This window comes from Oxyura jamaicensis, chromosome 5 (genome assembly GCF_011077185.1).
Source record: "Oxyura jamaicensis isolate SHBP4307 breed ruddy duck chromosome 5, BPBGC_Ojam_1.0, whole genome shotgun sequence".
NCBI lineage: Eukaryota > Metazoa > Chordata > Aves > Anseriformes > Anatidae > Oxyura > Oxyura jamaicensis.
The window spans coordinates 59,747,026-59,765,282 of NC_048897.1; the positions used below are offsets into that span (position 1 = coordinate 59,747,026).

Consider the following 18,257-nt stretch of genomic DNA (forward strand, 5'->3'; position numbering starts at 1 on the left):
CGATTGCATGACTGGGTTAGGTTTTTCTGTTTATCAATTCTTTTCACTTCCAATATAGCTCTATTAGCTTTTGAATATATATTCACTTAATATCCTATTTCCTTCTGTTAGATGGCCCATAAATAGAGTTTGGAACCCTAACTGTTCCTATCCTCAGAGTAACCGTGCTTCCCAAGCTAAGGAAGTGCTGTCAACTGTAGTTAAATGGGAAAAACCTGAAAGTGAAGGTCAGGAATTTTTTTCAACTCTCAAGTCGTGTGTGAGTACCTTAAATGGATAGACTAGCTTTCTTCCTCCCTTGTTTGTAAAGGTTTTTCTTTACAAAGCATTGGAATTGAGAGTTAGAGTCAATAATAATAATACAAGTTTTGCTCTCTCTATAACACCACCATGTTCATTTTATTTTGGAGTGCTATGCCCTGGGCTACAGTCTTCTCAGTTAACAAAATAAAACTACTCATTTTTCTTTTCTCTTTACATCATCTTTTAGTGTTTGTATCACTGTAGAGATTACTCACAGCCTGTGGCCTCTGCTGTATCACTTTATTCTATTTCAGCAAGAACAGGTTGGCTGTGAGTTTTTAGTCGGAATGTATAATATGTATTGCCCTGTTTATATCCACTATTATCACATTTTTCCCCACATAGGGTCTTAACAGATATTATTGAGTATATACGAAGCATTTCTAAAACCACTCAAACACTAAAACGTTCATTACTGAATCTCTACTTGCTGCTGAAAACCCTAGGAATAATTGATTTGAAAAATTGTCTTCCACATGCACGTGGATGAATTAATATGTACTTTCTGGTATTCTTTAGAATATAAGATGACAAGTTGTGGAATTTGAGAATCACCCCCAAGAAACTGGCAAAAGTCTTTTTTTCTCTTTTTCTCTCTCTCTTTTTTTTTTTTTTTTTGAGCAGTTTTAAAATAGAATTGTGTATATGGGTTAGTACCAAAATCTCCAAGCATAGTTAAAGTCCTCCAACGCTTATTTCAGATACAGGTCTTCTTTTTATGCGTGTGAAAGAAAGAGTGAGAAGTCCAATCGATTTGATGAAATTCTGCTTTTTCCTTGGGAGCCGTCTTGGAGGAGGGGGAGGCTGAAGTTCTGGCTAACATCACATTCTTTCATGCATTCCTGAAGCGGATTACATTTTAGGACTCAACTGTGGATTTAGCACATCCCTGAAAATGGGGCAAGGCATCACTGTGCTGCTCTGTGAACTGCCCAGAAACTGTTCAGTCCGGTCCTATACCTAGCAGAGATTATTTTGACAGTTTTGGACCTGTTTGGTAATAAGATATAAATAGTTTATGCTAATCCGGTTACTGCAGCGTTTTCTCTTGAATGTACTGGTTTAGTTTGGTTAGAGCTGTTGTGAAAAACAGGCAAGCAAAAGAATCTGCAAGAATGAGGTATTCCTCAGGAAACACCTGAGAATTGCTACCAAATGATGTCAGAACAAAAAGCCCAGTGAACACACAATATCAATTAAAAAGCAAATAAGTGAAGGAGGGGTGGGGAAGCATAAAAGAAAGCACTTGAAATTCCATGGATTTGAAACTAGGACGAATCCTGCAGATCATCAGTTAAGCATATTCATCCTCGTCATAAACATGAGATGCTTTGTCATAACTCAAGCCATTTTTTGCTTCTCTGAATCTGACAGATTTTGCTCTATAGCCCATTTTCAGTACTTCATAACATTAATTCCCGTTATTGTTTGTGGACATAGGGTATTAATTTTTTCCTTGCTGAAAGCTTAAAAAACAGAATCGTTTTGCAATGAAAAAGGGGAGGGGGTGCATCTCATACCTCCCCAAGGGAACCGATCCGGTGTGGTTTGCATGCTGGACATGTTTGCTGTGCTGCCTTCTGCGCTGGGATGCTACAAAGCACAATGGGAAGCATTTATAGAACTTTTTATTGACTAAAGACTGGACAGTAGCATATGGGAACACCAACAATTGCTAACTGATCATGGAATAAAGAAATTCCAGTATTCTAGTGTTATAAAAAGAAGGGGAAAAAAAAGTCATTCAGAACTTAGTCATATTGGTTCAGCTGTTGTAACCAAAGACTGATAAGATAATAGAGGTCTTTGTGGCTGTTTTCTACTGAAATGCTTTATCTTTATGATGCACTTGGGGCCCTTTAGAGTGGAAAGCTTTTTAAACTGCTATTGGAGTTAGAACTCAAATTAGATGCTATTGCAATGGCAAGGGGGCTCCTTAGTCAGGCAGCCCTCACAAAGTGACTTTTATCTCCGAAGCCCTTCCATTAGATTGTTACTTTCTTCTGTTTTCCCTGTTTATTTTTGTTGACTTTCACTGCCCTATTTTGTGGCATTTAAAAGGTGACCCAATCAAAAAAGGGTAAATGCTAAATGCTGGACAGAGCCTGTGAAGTAGAGACATCACAGCCTATCTGATGTGTGCTGCAGACAGCCGTGTTAGACAGAATGGTTTAACCAGGTTATCTCTGGGCAGCTAAGATCAAATACACTTCCTTTTAAGTCCAGCATTGTGTTTCTGCCTTCTTCTCAAACAATGTCCATTAAAAAAAAAAAAAAAAGCAAAAACTTAACAGGAATTGATTTATAAAGGATTTTTTTTTTTTTTTTAAAGCTGAAATTGCTTAACTTGATTCAAAATCATTTTTGATTGTTGGTTGAATTACTTTGGTTGATGATACTTTGGAACTGTAGTTATGTGATTTAAAGCACTTCTTAGATTCTGGCAAGGTCTGTGCTTCTTTCTTCTATTACTTTCTTCTGATTTCATAAAAGTCATGCTGTATTCATTCTAAAAACATAACAAGAATAATAATTTGTGATTTATTAATTTGTTTTTCCTGTAGGTATGTGGGACCAAAGCTAGTTTAGATGCAACACATAAACAAGGATGATATTTTTAATGCTTTACACTCATCACAGAATTCAAGAGAACCGATAATACTTTGCAGCTGTGTGGAGATCCTGTGTAAAGATCCCAAAGCCCTTCAGAAACATCAGCTAACCAGGCATAAAAACCTCTGACTGGTAGCGTTTTACTTTGGGTACATGTTGGGAAACTAAGGCAAGCACATTCAGGAACCCACAGTAATTTAGTGTCACGGATAATAATCCAACTTCAGCAAGCTTTGGATCAGACCTATAAATTTTTGGCTTATTTATGACTCCATTATTTTGTCTTTTACTTGATAGAATATGTGGTTTTATCTTGTTTTCTTTTGCTGAGTGTCAAAGAGATTAGTTTAAATTATACTATGTAAGTCTAGAAGCGTATTTTTTGTTATTCCTGCTTATTTTTTCCCTTACCAGCAGTTATTACTCTGCTTCTATCTTGTGACAACTTGCCACAAGGACAGTTCCAAATTTAACACTGAAAAGTGTTTGTTGACATGCAGACTCATTGGTATATCTGAATATAGTCTGAATATACAGTCAGAGGTAACAGGAATGCTGCAAGGTGGTAAACCAGGGACAAATGTAGGACCTGTAGTTATATTTTGTGTCTATAGTTACAGGACAGTAGATTTTCAATCTTTGAAACACGTAAAGAAATCTAGGTAGAGAAAAAGCCAGGTGATACTTCTGATTTTTATTAAATGCATTTTATTATAAGATGCATGATGATCTTCCTGTTCCTTTGTGTACCAGAAATAATGTGGCATTATGATCAGTTCTAAAAGGTAGATCTTTGTCACAGACAGAGTTCTTTCTAAATGTAATTTCAGACCACAAGTTGAACTCTTCTTTCTTTTTCAGTAGATTTATAGCTACTTTTTTATTTTCTTAGTCCTGGCTAGATTGACCTATGACCAGAATTTCTCAAAAGTTCTCTTTGATGCCTTAGTTGTGTTCAATCTGACCATTTTATCTCAATTTGTGCTCCGATCTGGAGGGGAAAAGAAGGTAAAACAATAAGCACACAATGAAAAATTTAAGTTTTACTGCAGTAAAATTATTTTTTGAACTTTGATAATAAGCAAAAAGTCAAGGATATTTATCTAAAAGACTATCACAAATAAAAAAGTATTTTAATAAATTTTTATGGGAATAATTGTAATATTTTCATTTTTTTAAAAAAAAAGGTCCTTAAACACTATTGACTTCCCACCAACACTTCAAATTTTAAATACTGCCGGTAAAGGGAGTCAATGGATCAAATTCAGTATATCTGAAGTCACTGAAATAAAGGCCCCTAAGAAAAATGTGTCAATTTTAAAGGTCTTTCCTAACTGAGGACCATTTTGTGATAGAGCCAAAGGTTAATAAAATCAGTAGTGAATGTAGCAATTTTACAGATAAGCTATTCACAACAAGTGTAGTTACTTGAATAAAAAGCTAATTCAGTTCTAAAATGCCACATGCAGTAGCAGTGAATAGCTGCTTTTAGGTGCTTTCTGGAGGAGGATAAAATACAGAATCACAGCACTCTTCTTTTCCAGCATCCCTGGCTGCCTGTAAATTGCTGTGAATGGGACTGTAGCCTGACAGGCTCTATTAAGACAAACTGCCTTTCTCATCGGAGAGATAAAATAAATCAGGTGTTTAGTCAAATTAAAATACTTCAGATGGAGCAGGCCCTGGGGAGCACTGATCCACCTGACAAATCTGAGAGAAACTCAAGACAGATGTGTTTTGGGGATAAGGAAGACCCCATGGAAAAAAAAATGCACTGCTGTCTTTGGAGTAGGAGAATAGGATTAGAGCAGAGAAAGAGAGCTTGTGATATATAATATTTTATGGACGCTGGCATATTTACTGTATATTTTTTACTAAGCTTTTTGTTTTATCTGTTTTTATGGCAAATACATTTTAGAGAGAGCTATATTTTTATTTTATTTATAGATATTTTTTAGTCAGCACAAGAAGTTTATTTACTGGTAATGAGTTTCGGAATCTCATTGCTTGCTGCAGTAAGTGGATGCAAAACAGATGATGATGGCACACAGCTACTGATGACCTCTCTTGGCCCAGCCAGATCAGCTCAATCTGGTCCGCATTCTGAGCAAGTTGGTTTTTATTGGTATTTAAACTGTAAAATAATGGTTGGGATTTTCCACTCTAAAATTAAATTATACCTCCCCCTACACTCTTCGTACAACAACTTTCTGCATCTTACGCTGTTTCTTGTCTTGAGCAGTGTTCGGTTAGGTGTCTTGCAGCTTCGTGGAGGTCTCGTTATTTTCCAGGAGCACAGTGTACATTTTGTGGTCATCGGTTCTATCCTGTTGCTGGATTACATAGCACAGCACAAATTAAAGAGTAGAGTATTTTAAATGGGGTCATTCATTTTAGATGTGTTTCTCTGAGGGGGGGGAAAAAAAGAAAGAAAAACAATTACTATGACTTCCTGACTAGGAACAGTTATTTCTGCCCACTATTGTATAAAATTAAAAACAAAAAAGAAAAGAAAATGACCTTATAAATGTGCTGCAACTGTATCAAACAGTTTTAACTAATCATAACAAAACAATAAAATTTCATTGCTTTAGCAGGCAGTCTGTGGCAGCTTTTTACTCATATTATTAAGCAAGTACAGAGTATACTGAATAATATGGAAGCAGAGCAGGAGACTAATATCTGCTTTGGGTGTGTAAAATATTTTACGACTGTAAGAGATCAGGGGTCTGCATTACAATGCCAAAGCTGCTTGACAGATGTGGAAGTCTCGAGCTGTGGTTTCCCAGGTGGCAGTGAATGGCAATAAGTATCATTTGAGGCAGCAGGTTGCTTCCTATTGGCTTTCTAAAATAGGTGGAGTGATTGATCTCTTCCCGTCATGATGGGCAAATGGTTTTTCTTTGGCAGAAGTCTTTTATCTGTAAAAATAAATTTGAGTATACAATAACATATTCCAAAGCAGCTAAATAACCTTTGATCCATGGTGCAAAATACCCAAGACTGAATCACGTTGGAGTTTAAGAGGGTTAATGTAAGTCTATACAGAAGTCGCAGGTAATTGAACTGATGTCAACAGCGTGGAGCTCAGTGTAAGCTAATGGATCCTGGCAAGGCAGTACAGTACTTTCAGTGCAAACGTTTTCCTCGTCATATACCTGCCTAAGCTTACTTTTAAATCCTTATTTTATTTTAAATTTCTTTTGAAACAGCCTTTTGCAGAGAACTCTTATGGTTTCAGCTGTGCATCTCGCACTAAGGTTTTGCAGTAAGTTTGATCAGTAGCGTTCTTCAGATTTAATTTCATGCCCCCATCATATTTCTAGGGACTAAGAAAAGTGCTAACCACCTCTAAAACTTTTACTGCAGCACGAGAAGTTATTTGTGTTTCTTTGTCAGAGGCCCGTGTCACACGCATACTGAGACAAGATCTGGCATTGCAGAGTACTGAAACATCAGTTTCTTTTAAAACTAGGAGAGTTAACAGTGCATAAAAGATTGATTTTTTTCAATACTTCCTGTTGTAAAATGAAGTTCGTAACTGTACAGAAAAACAGGTACGTTTTGTATCTGGGAGTTTGCTTAGTTTAGAGTGAATGACTTAATCCATGCAGTTTCTCTTATGATAGAAAGCAAATGTAGACAGAGATTTTCTTGTATGACACCTGTGCAAGTGAAAGTCTAAGAGTAATAAAGGCGCTGTCATAGTGCGATGCAAGTGGTAGAGCATCTTGGGTTTGTGACCTGGCAAGAGTCTGTTTTGTTTTTCCTCTCCTTATGAAACCTGTCAACCTCTTTCTTCTCTTCCCTAGAAGATACCCATCTTACTCCTGGGAAGAAGGTGGAGTCATAATTTTGGTGACAGTTTCTCCATTCCCTCCCAGGTCCTGTTCCTCACACATTTTCTTCCTCTTTAGAAAGCCCAGTGACTTCTTTATCACAATCCCCTGTTGTGAATGGAGGAAAGGAAGGATGCTAATGCCCCCTCTCTAATGCCATTTCATCAATTCAGGAATTCATCATTGTGGCAGAAAACAGACTTGACTACTTGATTTGGTCAGCTTCTTCTCTAAGTCTTGGTTCTTCTGTACGACACACAATCAGTTTGTTTATTTATCACATTTCCAACTGTAAACCTCTTTCAGATGCTCCTCGCATAGTCCTGAACCCCTACCTCACCATAGTTACACTGCCTCTTCTAGTGCTGCAGGCTGAGAAGCTCACCCAGGGAAACGCATTGTATGGCTCAGATAGGGGCGCTGACACTGCTGTTTGTGACACTTACATGGTCAAATGTAAGATGGGATGTTTTTGGACTGATCTGCAGAAGGACCCTGTACTCTTAGGAGACCCATGCAATTTACCCATAAACAGACCATTAAGCATCATTAGTGCAAAGAATAAATGTACCGTAGTTTCATATTAATTAAGTGCTCTCTATAGAGTAAACTTTGAAAGTTAAATGAAAATTTTTAAGCTGTTTTCTCAGGTTAGCCATTTCTCTTAGGAACAAGTCGAGCTCATTTTTAATACATACTCCATAACCAAAGCTTACGTTTACCCAAATGACCAACCAGATATATGGGCATTTTAGAGACACGATCAATAAACTATTAAACTGCTTCTTCCACAGAACAGCATCTTTTACATTTTTTTAGCATTTTTTGCATACTTAGAATATATATATATATATATAAAGTGAAGGAAAATAATGTCTAATAAACTGTGAATGTATTTATCACACTGGGCAGATTTAGATGGAAAAGATAAGATGTACACAGTGCATCATTAATTACTCCTGTCAGAAAAAAAAATATAATAAAAAAATACTCTATATATTTTCTGCTTCAATTTTTATTATAACCTCCACTGCTTAGAGCACAGCAAAGCTATGTGCTAGATTCTTTTGGGATTTGTTAGTAAAATATGTATTCAAGCTGCCACTTGAAATGTTGGTGATTCAGTTCAGCCTTTTTTTTTTTTTTTTTTTTTGTGAATATTGCTTGGTAACTATTGTCTATCTCATATTTACAGTACATCTTTCCTGCACATTTAGGTACACCAGAAAGCCTGGCAGAAAAAGAGCGACAGCTCTCCACCATGATCACCCAGCTGATCAGCTTACGAGAGCAGCTCCTGGCTGCCCACGATGAACAGAAAAAGCTGGCAGCCTCACAAATTGAAAAACAACGGCAGCAAATGGACCTTGCTCGCCAACAGCAAGAACAGGTGAGGCTTCAGGAAAGAAACCTGTGTACATGTTTCATGCAGAATGCTCATCATAAACATTGCTCTACTTGGTGTTTCCCTTCATCTTTTTTTTTCTTTTCATTTTTTAATTGTTAAAAGAGCTTAAATATCTTCGGAAATTGGTACTTTTTCCATAAAACATTACAGGATCCTGAGAGAAAAGTGGGTGTGGAAATTCAAATAATTTCTTTCCTAGAATGAACTGCATTTGATAGATTTTGCAGTTCTTGCTTCTTGCACTGAGATTTGATTTGGGAGTTACCAATAATCATAGAATGGCTCAGGTTGGAAGGGACCTTAACAATCATCTAGTTTCAACCCCCCAGTAAGCCAGACTGTAAGCACAATTAAAATCTTTCACTTTTTGACAAGAAAATGATTGGACAGAAAAATGTAACCTCAAACTTTCAAATATATTTTACAAGTTAGGTTTGATTTGTTTGTTTTTATTTTGTAGTTGTTTTGGTTTGTTTTTTAAGATACGGTTGTCCACAGATATGTCCTTTTCTCATTGTACAAAAGTGTAACAACAGTGATCCCATACACTAGTTAGTCCCCTAGGCATTAGATCAGACAGATCCAAATTAATGTATGGTTTTTAGGAATCTGACATTATTACTAGAATTATCTTTTCAGTTAAATGTATTTTATAGGATATATACAGCAATATATGCTCTGTTGATTTTAATGAGTTGTGACGTCTGGTATTTTATGTGCTGGAGTATTTGCCCACATGTAGGAATATGGACTCATCCCCTAATGGAAAATAACATAAAGGAACACTGTAAAAAATCAGAAGTTAGAATGTCATTTAGCCATCCAGAGATGACACAGTAATTAACTATTGACACTTGTGAATAAGCTAGCACAAATTAATCTTGACACATTTGCAGACGAGTGATATCTTACAGTGAACACTTTGTAATTATATTTCAAAATGAAAATTAAATGACACTTAAAACTAGGTTGTCATGCTCAATGAAGCGAACATGTAGCTCAACCGATAGGCAAATAAAATTCAGAATTTGAGCCACATGGTGCTTGTGTACCCTACTTTACTGTGTCAAGTCTATACATCAAGACTACGCTATGGTAATTGCGTTGTGGGGTATTGGATGCATTTTCTATCACAGTACTGTTCTATCTTAGAGAACACCATTGACATTAGATGCTTCGTGGTATATTTCTGGGTTTCTTCAGGAAATGCCTATTCGAATGGTATTATATTGTACATATAGCTACAAAAAGCTGTTTGCAAGCAGTTGCAACTGCAACAGATCAGTGCCTTTGTGCAAATAAGCAAAGATCTTGCTGTTGCCTTTGCTATAGGTTACTACGTGATGTAGCAGCCAGGTCACCAGCAGCTCCAAACAAGTCTCAACACAGAGTACTGTGGCTCTTTGAAAAGCTATGCATCAGCCAGAAAGAATGACTTGTGGTACAGCCCCATTCAGTGTCTGATTTCAGTACGAATTTACAGAAATCCCTTTCTGAGGCTTAAAATCATGACAATCTTTCTAGTACTTTCACTGAGATTTTAGCAACATGGACAATGTGTGGACTGCAGGCCAGCAGAACTTATTTCAGTGGCAAGCCCTACAGTCCTAAAATGGATTAGCATAACCGGGGTGTTACTAATAAAAAACACTAACTCAAACATCCATATAGGTTTGTTAAATATGCATAAATACATGTAGCTTGGTTACCATTGGAGTTGCTTTTCAAAGCATAGACACCACTGCTGACCACTGTTCTGACAACAGATGACCTCAGGTCCCTTGCGGTCACAGGCACCTCTGTTTGAGCTACCTTTTTCACTAGCGCACTGGGGCCTGGTTCTTCACTCTTCATTCACCATATTTTTTATTGAATATACCGGGAGATTTGTCCAAAAAATATTTAACCACCAGGCTCATAAAGGGAGTTTGATCCCTGTTGCAGGCATCAATGTGCTGGGCTGTGGTAGTTGCTTAATTCCTTTCCGATGCATCACTTGGCTTTGATCCCACCCCAGAATCACAGACCTCAGTTTGTCTTTTTGAGGTCATATGTGAGACTTAAAACATGTATAGGTTTTATGTTGGTCCCCCGTACAAAAATGAATTTTAACTGTAGCAGTGGAAAAAATGACAGAGCTATTTCCAGGTGAGAAAGTGAGAGATGAAGGAAATGGCAGACTTGATCTCTGTGTGCACAATTACAAGCTGCTAATACATACCTGCAAGTTCCTTATGAGTTAATCTGAACAGTTTGCAATAAGACCGGGTGATTTTTTTTTTTTTCCCCAAATGAACCAACGTTCTTTCCTCCCTTCTTTCCTAAAATATTTTTGTTTAGCTTTCTCTGTTTATAACAGAGAGAGTGTGCTTGGAAGGGAGGAATACCGGGAAGAATTCAGTTTTTTTTGCCAAAACTGAAGCAGTGGACTTGAGTGATCCAACTACCTTTGTCACCAGCTTTTTGCTATCTTGTGTTGTTCTTCTGCTCTAGATACATATTTATAGGAGGGGAAGTTACACTTGAGAAATAAAGGTAGCAGAAGTGCTGAGGCCAGAGTTTCTAGGAAACACCAATTTTGTCCCCATTTTGGTTAGCTGTGCCACTCCCCTCCTACAGCAGCCCTCCAGTTGTTACCTCTGCTCCTTGTGGCTGCTCCCCCATAGCTGCAGCCCACGTTACCCGTGGCAGGGAGCAGCTCAGCGGTTGGAGGGCGAGATCCTATTTCCCTTCTGCTCTGGCATACTGATTTTAAGAGGGCATGTGGGAATTGGGAGAGCCTGGGGCAGTCTCGTGAGCCTCTCTCTGTGCTGCCTGCACACTTGCTTCTCTCCCGTGCTGGAGGAGAGATATATCAAACCTTTACTCTCTAGATCACTTATTGAATTTACAAAATGAGAGGAAGAATATCTACATATTTCGCTGTGTTGGGTTGAGGATGAGCTACTAAGCGTCTAGCACCGATTTTAGTCTAAATAAGACTCTACTTGAGTAGCTCCAAGACTGTGAGATTCACGAGAGAAGCAATGTGCTGCTTATTATGAATGAAGTTAGGGAAGCTTGCCCTAGGAGCTTGTGCTGAATAGTGAAACATCTATAAATACTAGCTAAGGCTTCAGTTCAGCAAAGCAGGAAAATGTGTGTTTAACCTTAAGCACCTGAGTAATCCCATCCCCATTCAGCAAAGCACTTAATTTTAAGCATGTGTTTCATTCCCATTGTAGCTAACAGTAATGCATCATAGTCAAAGTTCACCACAGGCTTAAATGCTTTGTTGAATAGTGATGAGATTATTCACATGCACACAGCTAAGCCAATGCTTTTATGCTTTGCTGAGTTGAGGCCTAAGTGCTTAAAATACATATTTCTTACTGGATAACTGTATTTTCCTGTAGCATGTAAGTGTAAAATGTTCATATCACATGCACAGATATCTTTAAAATATCATTTTTTTAGAAATAAGTGATGCTCAATAAAAATATAGTAAAGGCTAACTAAAAAGAAGTTTTTCACTCCATAATATTGAAATTTCAATATTATTGCTTTAATTTAATGGAAGTTTTATTTCCAATAGATTGCAAGACAACAGCAGCAACTTCTGCAACAGCAGCACAAAATCAATCTACTGCAGCAGCAAATTCAGGTCAGTGTGTTTTATTGCTCTCTTCTGATTATACTTAAATTCCATTTATGGAGTGGGAAGGATTTAAAATGAAGCAGCCACATGCTTTACTAACAAGCTTCAGTAAAGATGCTCTTAGGAAGAGTCTTTGTGTCTTCAAAAATTATCCTCTAATGGTCAAATGCATTTTTGGTGGAAAGAGACTTTCTTTAATAAGCAGAGGTGTTTTTTCTGAAAGTTATGAGTTATTTCTTAAATCTTATAATTTAACTCTGAAATCTGCAGTCAGTTTGGCTTATTGTGTGAAATAAAAGCAGAGATTCAAGCATTGTTTATAGATTTTGTTATCCTACAGAGATGGAATTGAATTTGTAAGGAGGGTAGAGAATGTTTTTAATTTTATTAACTCAAGTGAACAGCTATCAAATAGTGTGGTCTCAGTGTCTATTTTTCTTAGTCCCTGGGACCAGTTTGCTCATGTATAAAGACCCACACGTATCTGTTCCTTGTACTGTTGAAGTTGTACCTTGATGGATGTCGGGGTGTTCTGCAGGCATTCAAATATCTGTACTTGTACTCAGAACCTGGTTTAATTCTGTGCACCTAGACCCACTCTCAAGTATATGTGTAGGTAGGGAGTGATAGGTAGATAATAATAGACAGTATTGATGTGTGACTCTGTCACCTTCTGTCTCCCACTTCATTTGAAAGCATTTCCATGGGCCCGTTCTTTGACTGAAATATTTCATTTTGGTCTAACAGATGATTGTGTTGCCAATCATTTCCTCTGAGTTTGGACTATTGGTTTGCACTATCAGCTGATTGCTGTGAGATGCCAAAACTGAAGTTTTTTTTTCTTTCCTCATCCCAATGGAATGCATGTAAATGCTTTTGCAAATATTATAATGCAGTTGGATTTTGAGTTTAACATTTAAATCTGTTGATACCTGGGCTGAGAGATGCAGTTGAATTTTAAAGCATTGTTACCGCTGTTGCTTATTAGAAGACTGGATGTTCATATTAAGTGTACATAAAGGATAGAATTGTGGTAAGAATACTACTAGAATTGTGCTACGTAAAGGTAAGAATTGTGAAAGGAAAAAGTACACTCACCGTCTTCTTCTCTAAATGGTATTTGCAAGTCTAGCTTCAGAAAACAAAAAGATCGTATTAAAAAACTTGCTGACATGAAAGCTCACACTGAAACACAGCTGAGTATCCCAAATGGAAATGGGTTATCTGCATGATAAATTCATAATATATAAGTTCCTTTAAAAATTAGGATACAGAAAAGAGAAATCATACCAGCTCATTTTTGTTTCTATTTGGAGAATGTGGGTATGTGTTACTGGGATGTGTCCTGCTCTCTAGTAAAAAGTTTAAAGGCACTTTATGGCTCAGGTCACCTGCTGCTTTCCAGTAGCTTTACCCTCCCACTGACTCCAGGGAGATGCTGTCTTAGAACAGCTCGGGGGTTCATTCTCTTGTTTCCTGAACTCTCCCAAGTTTCCTAAACACTTCATAAGTTTTCTTTTGTGTCCTTTCACAGACATATATGCTCAGAAGTATTTTAATGATTGTTCTGTTCATATGAGCTAAATTATTTCTCAGTGATGATCTTTCCCTATTTTTTTTTATAACTCTTGCCAATATAAGCTACTCTTATTTCATAGTTCCTCTGGAGTTTGGGTTCGTCATTTATCCTTATATTTGAATGGAACAAATGTTACTGGTGTCAGTTGGGTGAATCTAATCAACGTCGTTAGCTAGACTTGTTTCTCATCACCTGAGGAACATTACTGACTTCAGTATGAAGCACTGGGTGTGTTGGGCAGATGCCATCTCAAGCATACATTGGTCTTACCAGGAGATTACTAAGAAAAGCTTGTTAGGAGATTGTTTCCTAGGCTAAATGCCAGTTTACATGGCCCTTTTGCTTGTAAGCCAAGTGGTTCCTCTTTGTTCATTGGTTGTGACTTAACTCAATGGCAGGTTTGCTAGCCAGGAGTTGCTTGGGAGAGAAATTAGTTCATAAGTCTCCTCGGCAGTTCACAATAGGCTTTGTTGCTACTGAATTGAGTGTTGCAGTTCTTTAAGAACTGCAGTCCTCTAAGGAAATAGGTGGGTTGGAGCAATACAAGGAGGCAGGTGAGAGATGTGGTGCTGGGTTGGTTCTCCCAGACTCCCTCTCAGCATCTTCTCAGGAAACCTCAGTACTGAGACGGGCATCTCACTACTGATCGTGGGTGGAATTCATCATATCAAAAGTAGATAACTGCAGTATAGATTGTCTCAATTAATTATCCAGATTGTTTTTATAGTGAGCAGAGAGAAGCAGAGTGAATAATTTTAGGGTGTAATTTATCTTGTCCTAAAGTAGACGTTTAAAATATGTCAGATGAATTGTTCCCTAAAATGGCTGTTTCTCTCCATTAACTATAAAAGATGTGGATGCTGATGCCTGTAGTGTAGAGATCTGAAGTGAGATGAGATAAATCGTACTCTCTGTGGCTTGAGGGGAAAAAAAAACTTCTAATAAACGTCTACATTCTCAGCTTAGTTCTTTGGGCCTGGTAGAATTTGGAACTGTGCCCATGATAACCTACTTGATTTTATATAGAAGGTGCATTTGTTTAAAAATACTCTTGAGCAACCCTTTTCAGGAAACAACAATTACTCACATAAAACGGTGTGGATTTTTATCTGTACTTTGTATGCAGGGAAAAACAATAACTGCCTTCCCTGCTGCTCCCCTTTAGAAAGACTACAAATTATACATAGTCCAGGTGCCAGTTGTACCTGGGCATGGCCCTATTCATGGCGCAGCTACATGAAGTAAGTACAGCGTGTTCTCCAGTGTGCAGGAGCAGGGCATTGCTGATGCAACGTTATCACCACACAAGACACGATGTACCTCCCTCATCCTCTGAGGTACAGTGCTAGTTCTTAAACAATGGTTTCCAAGTAAGTACATCCAATTTATTTAACCCTTTAAACAATTAGAAATAACTTTGGATGGGACTTAAAATTCTGTCAACATTTTATAAAAGTGGAAATACTCCATATTAAAGAAAACACACCTCCGTGGATACCTAGTTGGTTAATTTACTGAGCATTTTCATCATTTAGTGGTTATTATTTGCATTGCTTTATACTGTTTGTTTACTTAACCATTTTAATGCCTTATTTAGTTGTGGTTTTGTTTGTATTTTCAAAGAGCGTTTACTGGAGCATCTTACTCTAGACCTGTTACATATCCAAAACCCTTGTCAGCAATCTGTGCAAAGAGGACATCGGTCTGGCTAAGCATATGAAAATAAAATAGGTATTTCAGGAGTACTGAAGTCATTAAATGTTCTTTGTAATTGTCTCATGTTTTGTAAGTTAAGCTAATGCAACTTTCAGGGTATGCATGTTGGAGACAGACGTTTTGTCTGTTGGCTAAAGGGATTGGGAATGTCGAGTTGTTCTCGGTTCTGTCTCTGATTATCTGAAATTTGGCAAATTGTTTCCTGTTCCTCAATTTAAGCATAATGTTTTGAGAACTTAAATGAAAATTTTAAAATAAGTGTAGTGTATTATTACTTTTCAACTCAAATGTTCAGATTCCTCTTAGGGAAAAGGATAAACACTCTTCTATTGAGGAGTCCGTAGAGATGGGCTGAGATCTACTGTGTCTAATTCAGATCTTTCTGCAAAGCTGTGCAGAGAAATCATTGCTTTTAGTGGAGATGAAGTTGAGAAAATGCTGTATGACAAGTCAGAGCTCTCAGATCAGTCTCCAGGTTGCTTCAGATTCTTTAAAGAACATTTTTCCTTGAAAAGTATTAATCCTTAAAGTAGGAGTGATGCTATTTCAAGGACATCTCTTAGTCTGTTCTGTGAAGGGGAAAACCTAGGGATAAGGGAAAAAGCAGTTTAAAGGAAGAATTTGGCGATACGTCATAAAGAGAAGACTATGTTGAAGGAAGGGAAGGCTTGCATCTGGGTAACATTTCAAACCTTGCGAACAACTTGAGGCCCTGAAATCCCCATTAATTCAGTGCCCCATTCCCAGAATTCAGATTTTCTAACACAAGGCTTGAGGTTTGCTGCTGACCCACCATGGTTACTGAGGAGGGGCTCAAATCCTGCTGATTCTTAGAGCGTGTTGCTCCAGGATTTATCTATGTGTGGAGGGATCTAAGGGCTGAAAGTCTGATGGCTTCGCTCCCCTGGTGGGCAAGTTTCATTAGGGTGAGTACTAAATAGTGGCTGAAACCTTTCAAAGGGGCACTGGTTGTTAAGTCTCTCTGGAAAAACTGGCAATAGGTATTACAGTGAGAGCTGGTCCAAGCTGCTTTCATCCATTTCCCTTTGCCTCATTCCAAAGACTGTGCTACTCAATGCCATTGCAGAGCATTTCTTTTTCTGTTTGAATCAGGTATTTCTATTGCATAGAAAAACTGTCTGCTTCTGCTCTCATAAGTATTCTGTTTTAATTCAGCTGCCAGAAGTCATTCCCAATAGTATTTTCTTTTTCTGGTTTTAATCTATACACTCGTGCTGTTGTAGCTTCATGTTAATGTTGTTGCATTGTCTGTCTTCTGAAAAGAGTGAACATTATTACTGTGATAGTAAACAACCAAAAGAATAGTGACATCAAAATTACAACTATTTAAACTGTCCTTGAATAGGAATCATTTGAGTCATGCTTAAAACTTAAGAGGCTGAACCTATAAGTCTCTGTTCTTATCCGTGATTAACTACTGACAATTCAGGTACCTGGTGAGCTGAATAAGGACTATCTCTTTATGTGAAGTACATGTCTAAAGATCAGGAATAATTACATTCCACATTAGCCTTCACGGCCTCCCTGACCTGGTTAATTAATTTTTTGCTAGGATAATAATAGTAGAAATAGATTTAAAGATATGCTTCATCATTAAGTATGTAACTGACCTCCAATTTTAAGAGCTGAACCTTTCATTTATTGCCTTTTGGAGACAGGTTAAAGCTCCTTGCGGTGAGCTTGCTGAAAATGCACAAGCTGGAATCTAGTTATTGTCAGTTCAGTTACGCTCTCTGAGGTTGTCTCTCTTCGTAAACTGCATTTAGCACTGACAAGCAAAAAGCAATTGCAATGCTACTGTTCTGGCACTAGGGAATATTCTCCCCCACTTTTTTGTTGTTGTTGTTGCATTTTCCTTTTCTTTTTTTGTTATTGATCATGAAACTGATCCCCTTCCAGCAAGCTCTGAACAGGACCAAATAAAGTCATTGAAAGCAATTTGATACTTCTATTGGCAGGCTACGCAGATCAGATACTCCCTTGAAAGAGAACGAGAGTTATAAACAAAGCTTAGAAGTCTAGGAATAGCCCCCAGCTTCAGCAAACCCTTAAAATATTTTGTAATTGTATCTTCAGTCAAGAATTAGCCAGGAAAAACAGACCTTTTTTGCCTTTATATTTCACTGCTGTATGCTGTTTTTAATTGCCCACAGGCATACTGTTGTGATCTTCTTTGGAAGTTTAAAACCAGGATAAAAATGCAAATCTAATTATTTCTTTTATCTAATCTAATTAACTTTTAAAAGTAATGATAGATGCACTGTAGCCTGCATCAAACATTTTAATAATGATGTTTCTGGATTAAAGAATAGGTAAAACTACTGTAATTTATAAGCAATCAAGATTATGCCAGTTGAAAATGTAAATTATTGTGTTGGCTTAATGAACTATAGCTGTAGCTTGTTAATTTACAGGAGAAAGGATACATGTCCCTTAAATTCCAGGTTGCTTATGAATTGGTTCCTAGCTGTCCTTGGTATCTTTATTTATTTATTTGCTGTTAGCAGTTCAGTATTAAAAAATAATAATAATAATCTGTGTCTCAGTGTCTTCCACAGTGCAGTTGTCCACATGGAATAGACAAGTGGTGATAGGTGCCTGCAACTTGCAGCTGGCTGCTAAAGCACTGATTCAGATCTGTAGGACTCTGCTGTAGGTGCAACATTGCAGCTTCTGTCTGGCTCGTAACTTGCTTAGCAAAAATGGAAAGTGGTCCATGGGAGAAAGGCACAGATGGTAAACATCAAAGTCAAATGTTTCACATTTTATTTATTATTACATGCTGGCTTATTAATGAGTTCTGAAGTCCTTGTTTGATAACTACCCAAGCAAAAGCTCTGTTACAGGCCAGCTTTTTCCACTGAAAGCCATTCTCATGGCTGACTAGCTTGGAATTCCTTTCAGCAAGGTGGCAGGAGAAGCAATGTTGGATTCTTACCCTCTTCCAGCAGCCCATGCTTCAATAAATACTCTAGCTATGCTCCCTTTCCCTTATTCTGCCCCTTCTATACTAAAATTGCTTTGGCATGACGGTGTGGTGGTGGCCTAAGGGAAATGATGCATTGTGCTGAAGCTTCGCCCTATCTCCTAAGAGTCTGGTCTTGCACCTTGGAATTTGTAAGGCTCCTGCTAGCTGCTCTG

General features: G+C 37.6%; 1 protein-coding gene and 1 long non-coding RNA gene across 15 annotated transcripts in view; one reads left to right on the top strand and one right to left on the bottom strand.

Annotated features, from left to right (window-relative positions):
• Positions 1 to 18,257, top strand: part of SOX6 (SRY-box transcription factor 6) — a 383,784-nt gene that overhangs the window by 227,126 nt on the left and 138,401 nt on the right. For all 14 annotated transcript variants that reach the window (XM_035328701.1, XM_035328699.1, XM_035328705.1 and 11 more), the window contains 2 exons: positions 7,973 to 8,145; positions 11,738 to 11,806. In XM_035328701.1, coding sequence (XP_035184592.1) covers positions 7,973 to 8,145; positions 11,738 to 11,806 — 242 coding nt within the window. The remainder of the gene's footprint in view (positions 1 to 7,972; positions 8,146 to 11,737; positions 11,807 to 18,257) is intronic.
• LOC118168370 lies at positions 4,403 to 5,733 on the bottom strand. Its single transcript, XR_004751517.1, has 2 exons — positions 5,437 to 5,733; positions 4,403 to 5,323 (listed from the first exon to the last, which is right to left on the bottom strand). It is a non-coding gene; the product is annotated as an uncharacterized LOC118168370 (long non-coding RNA).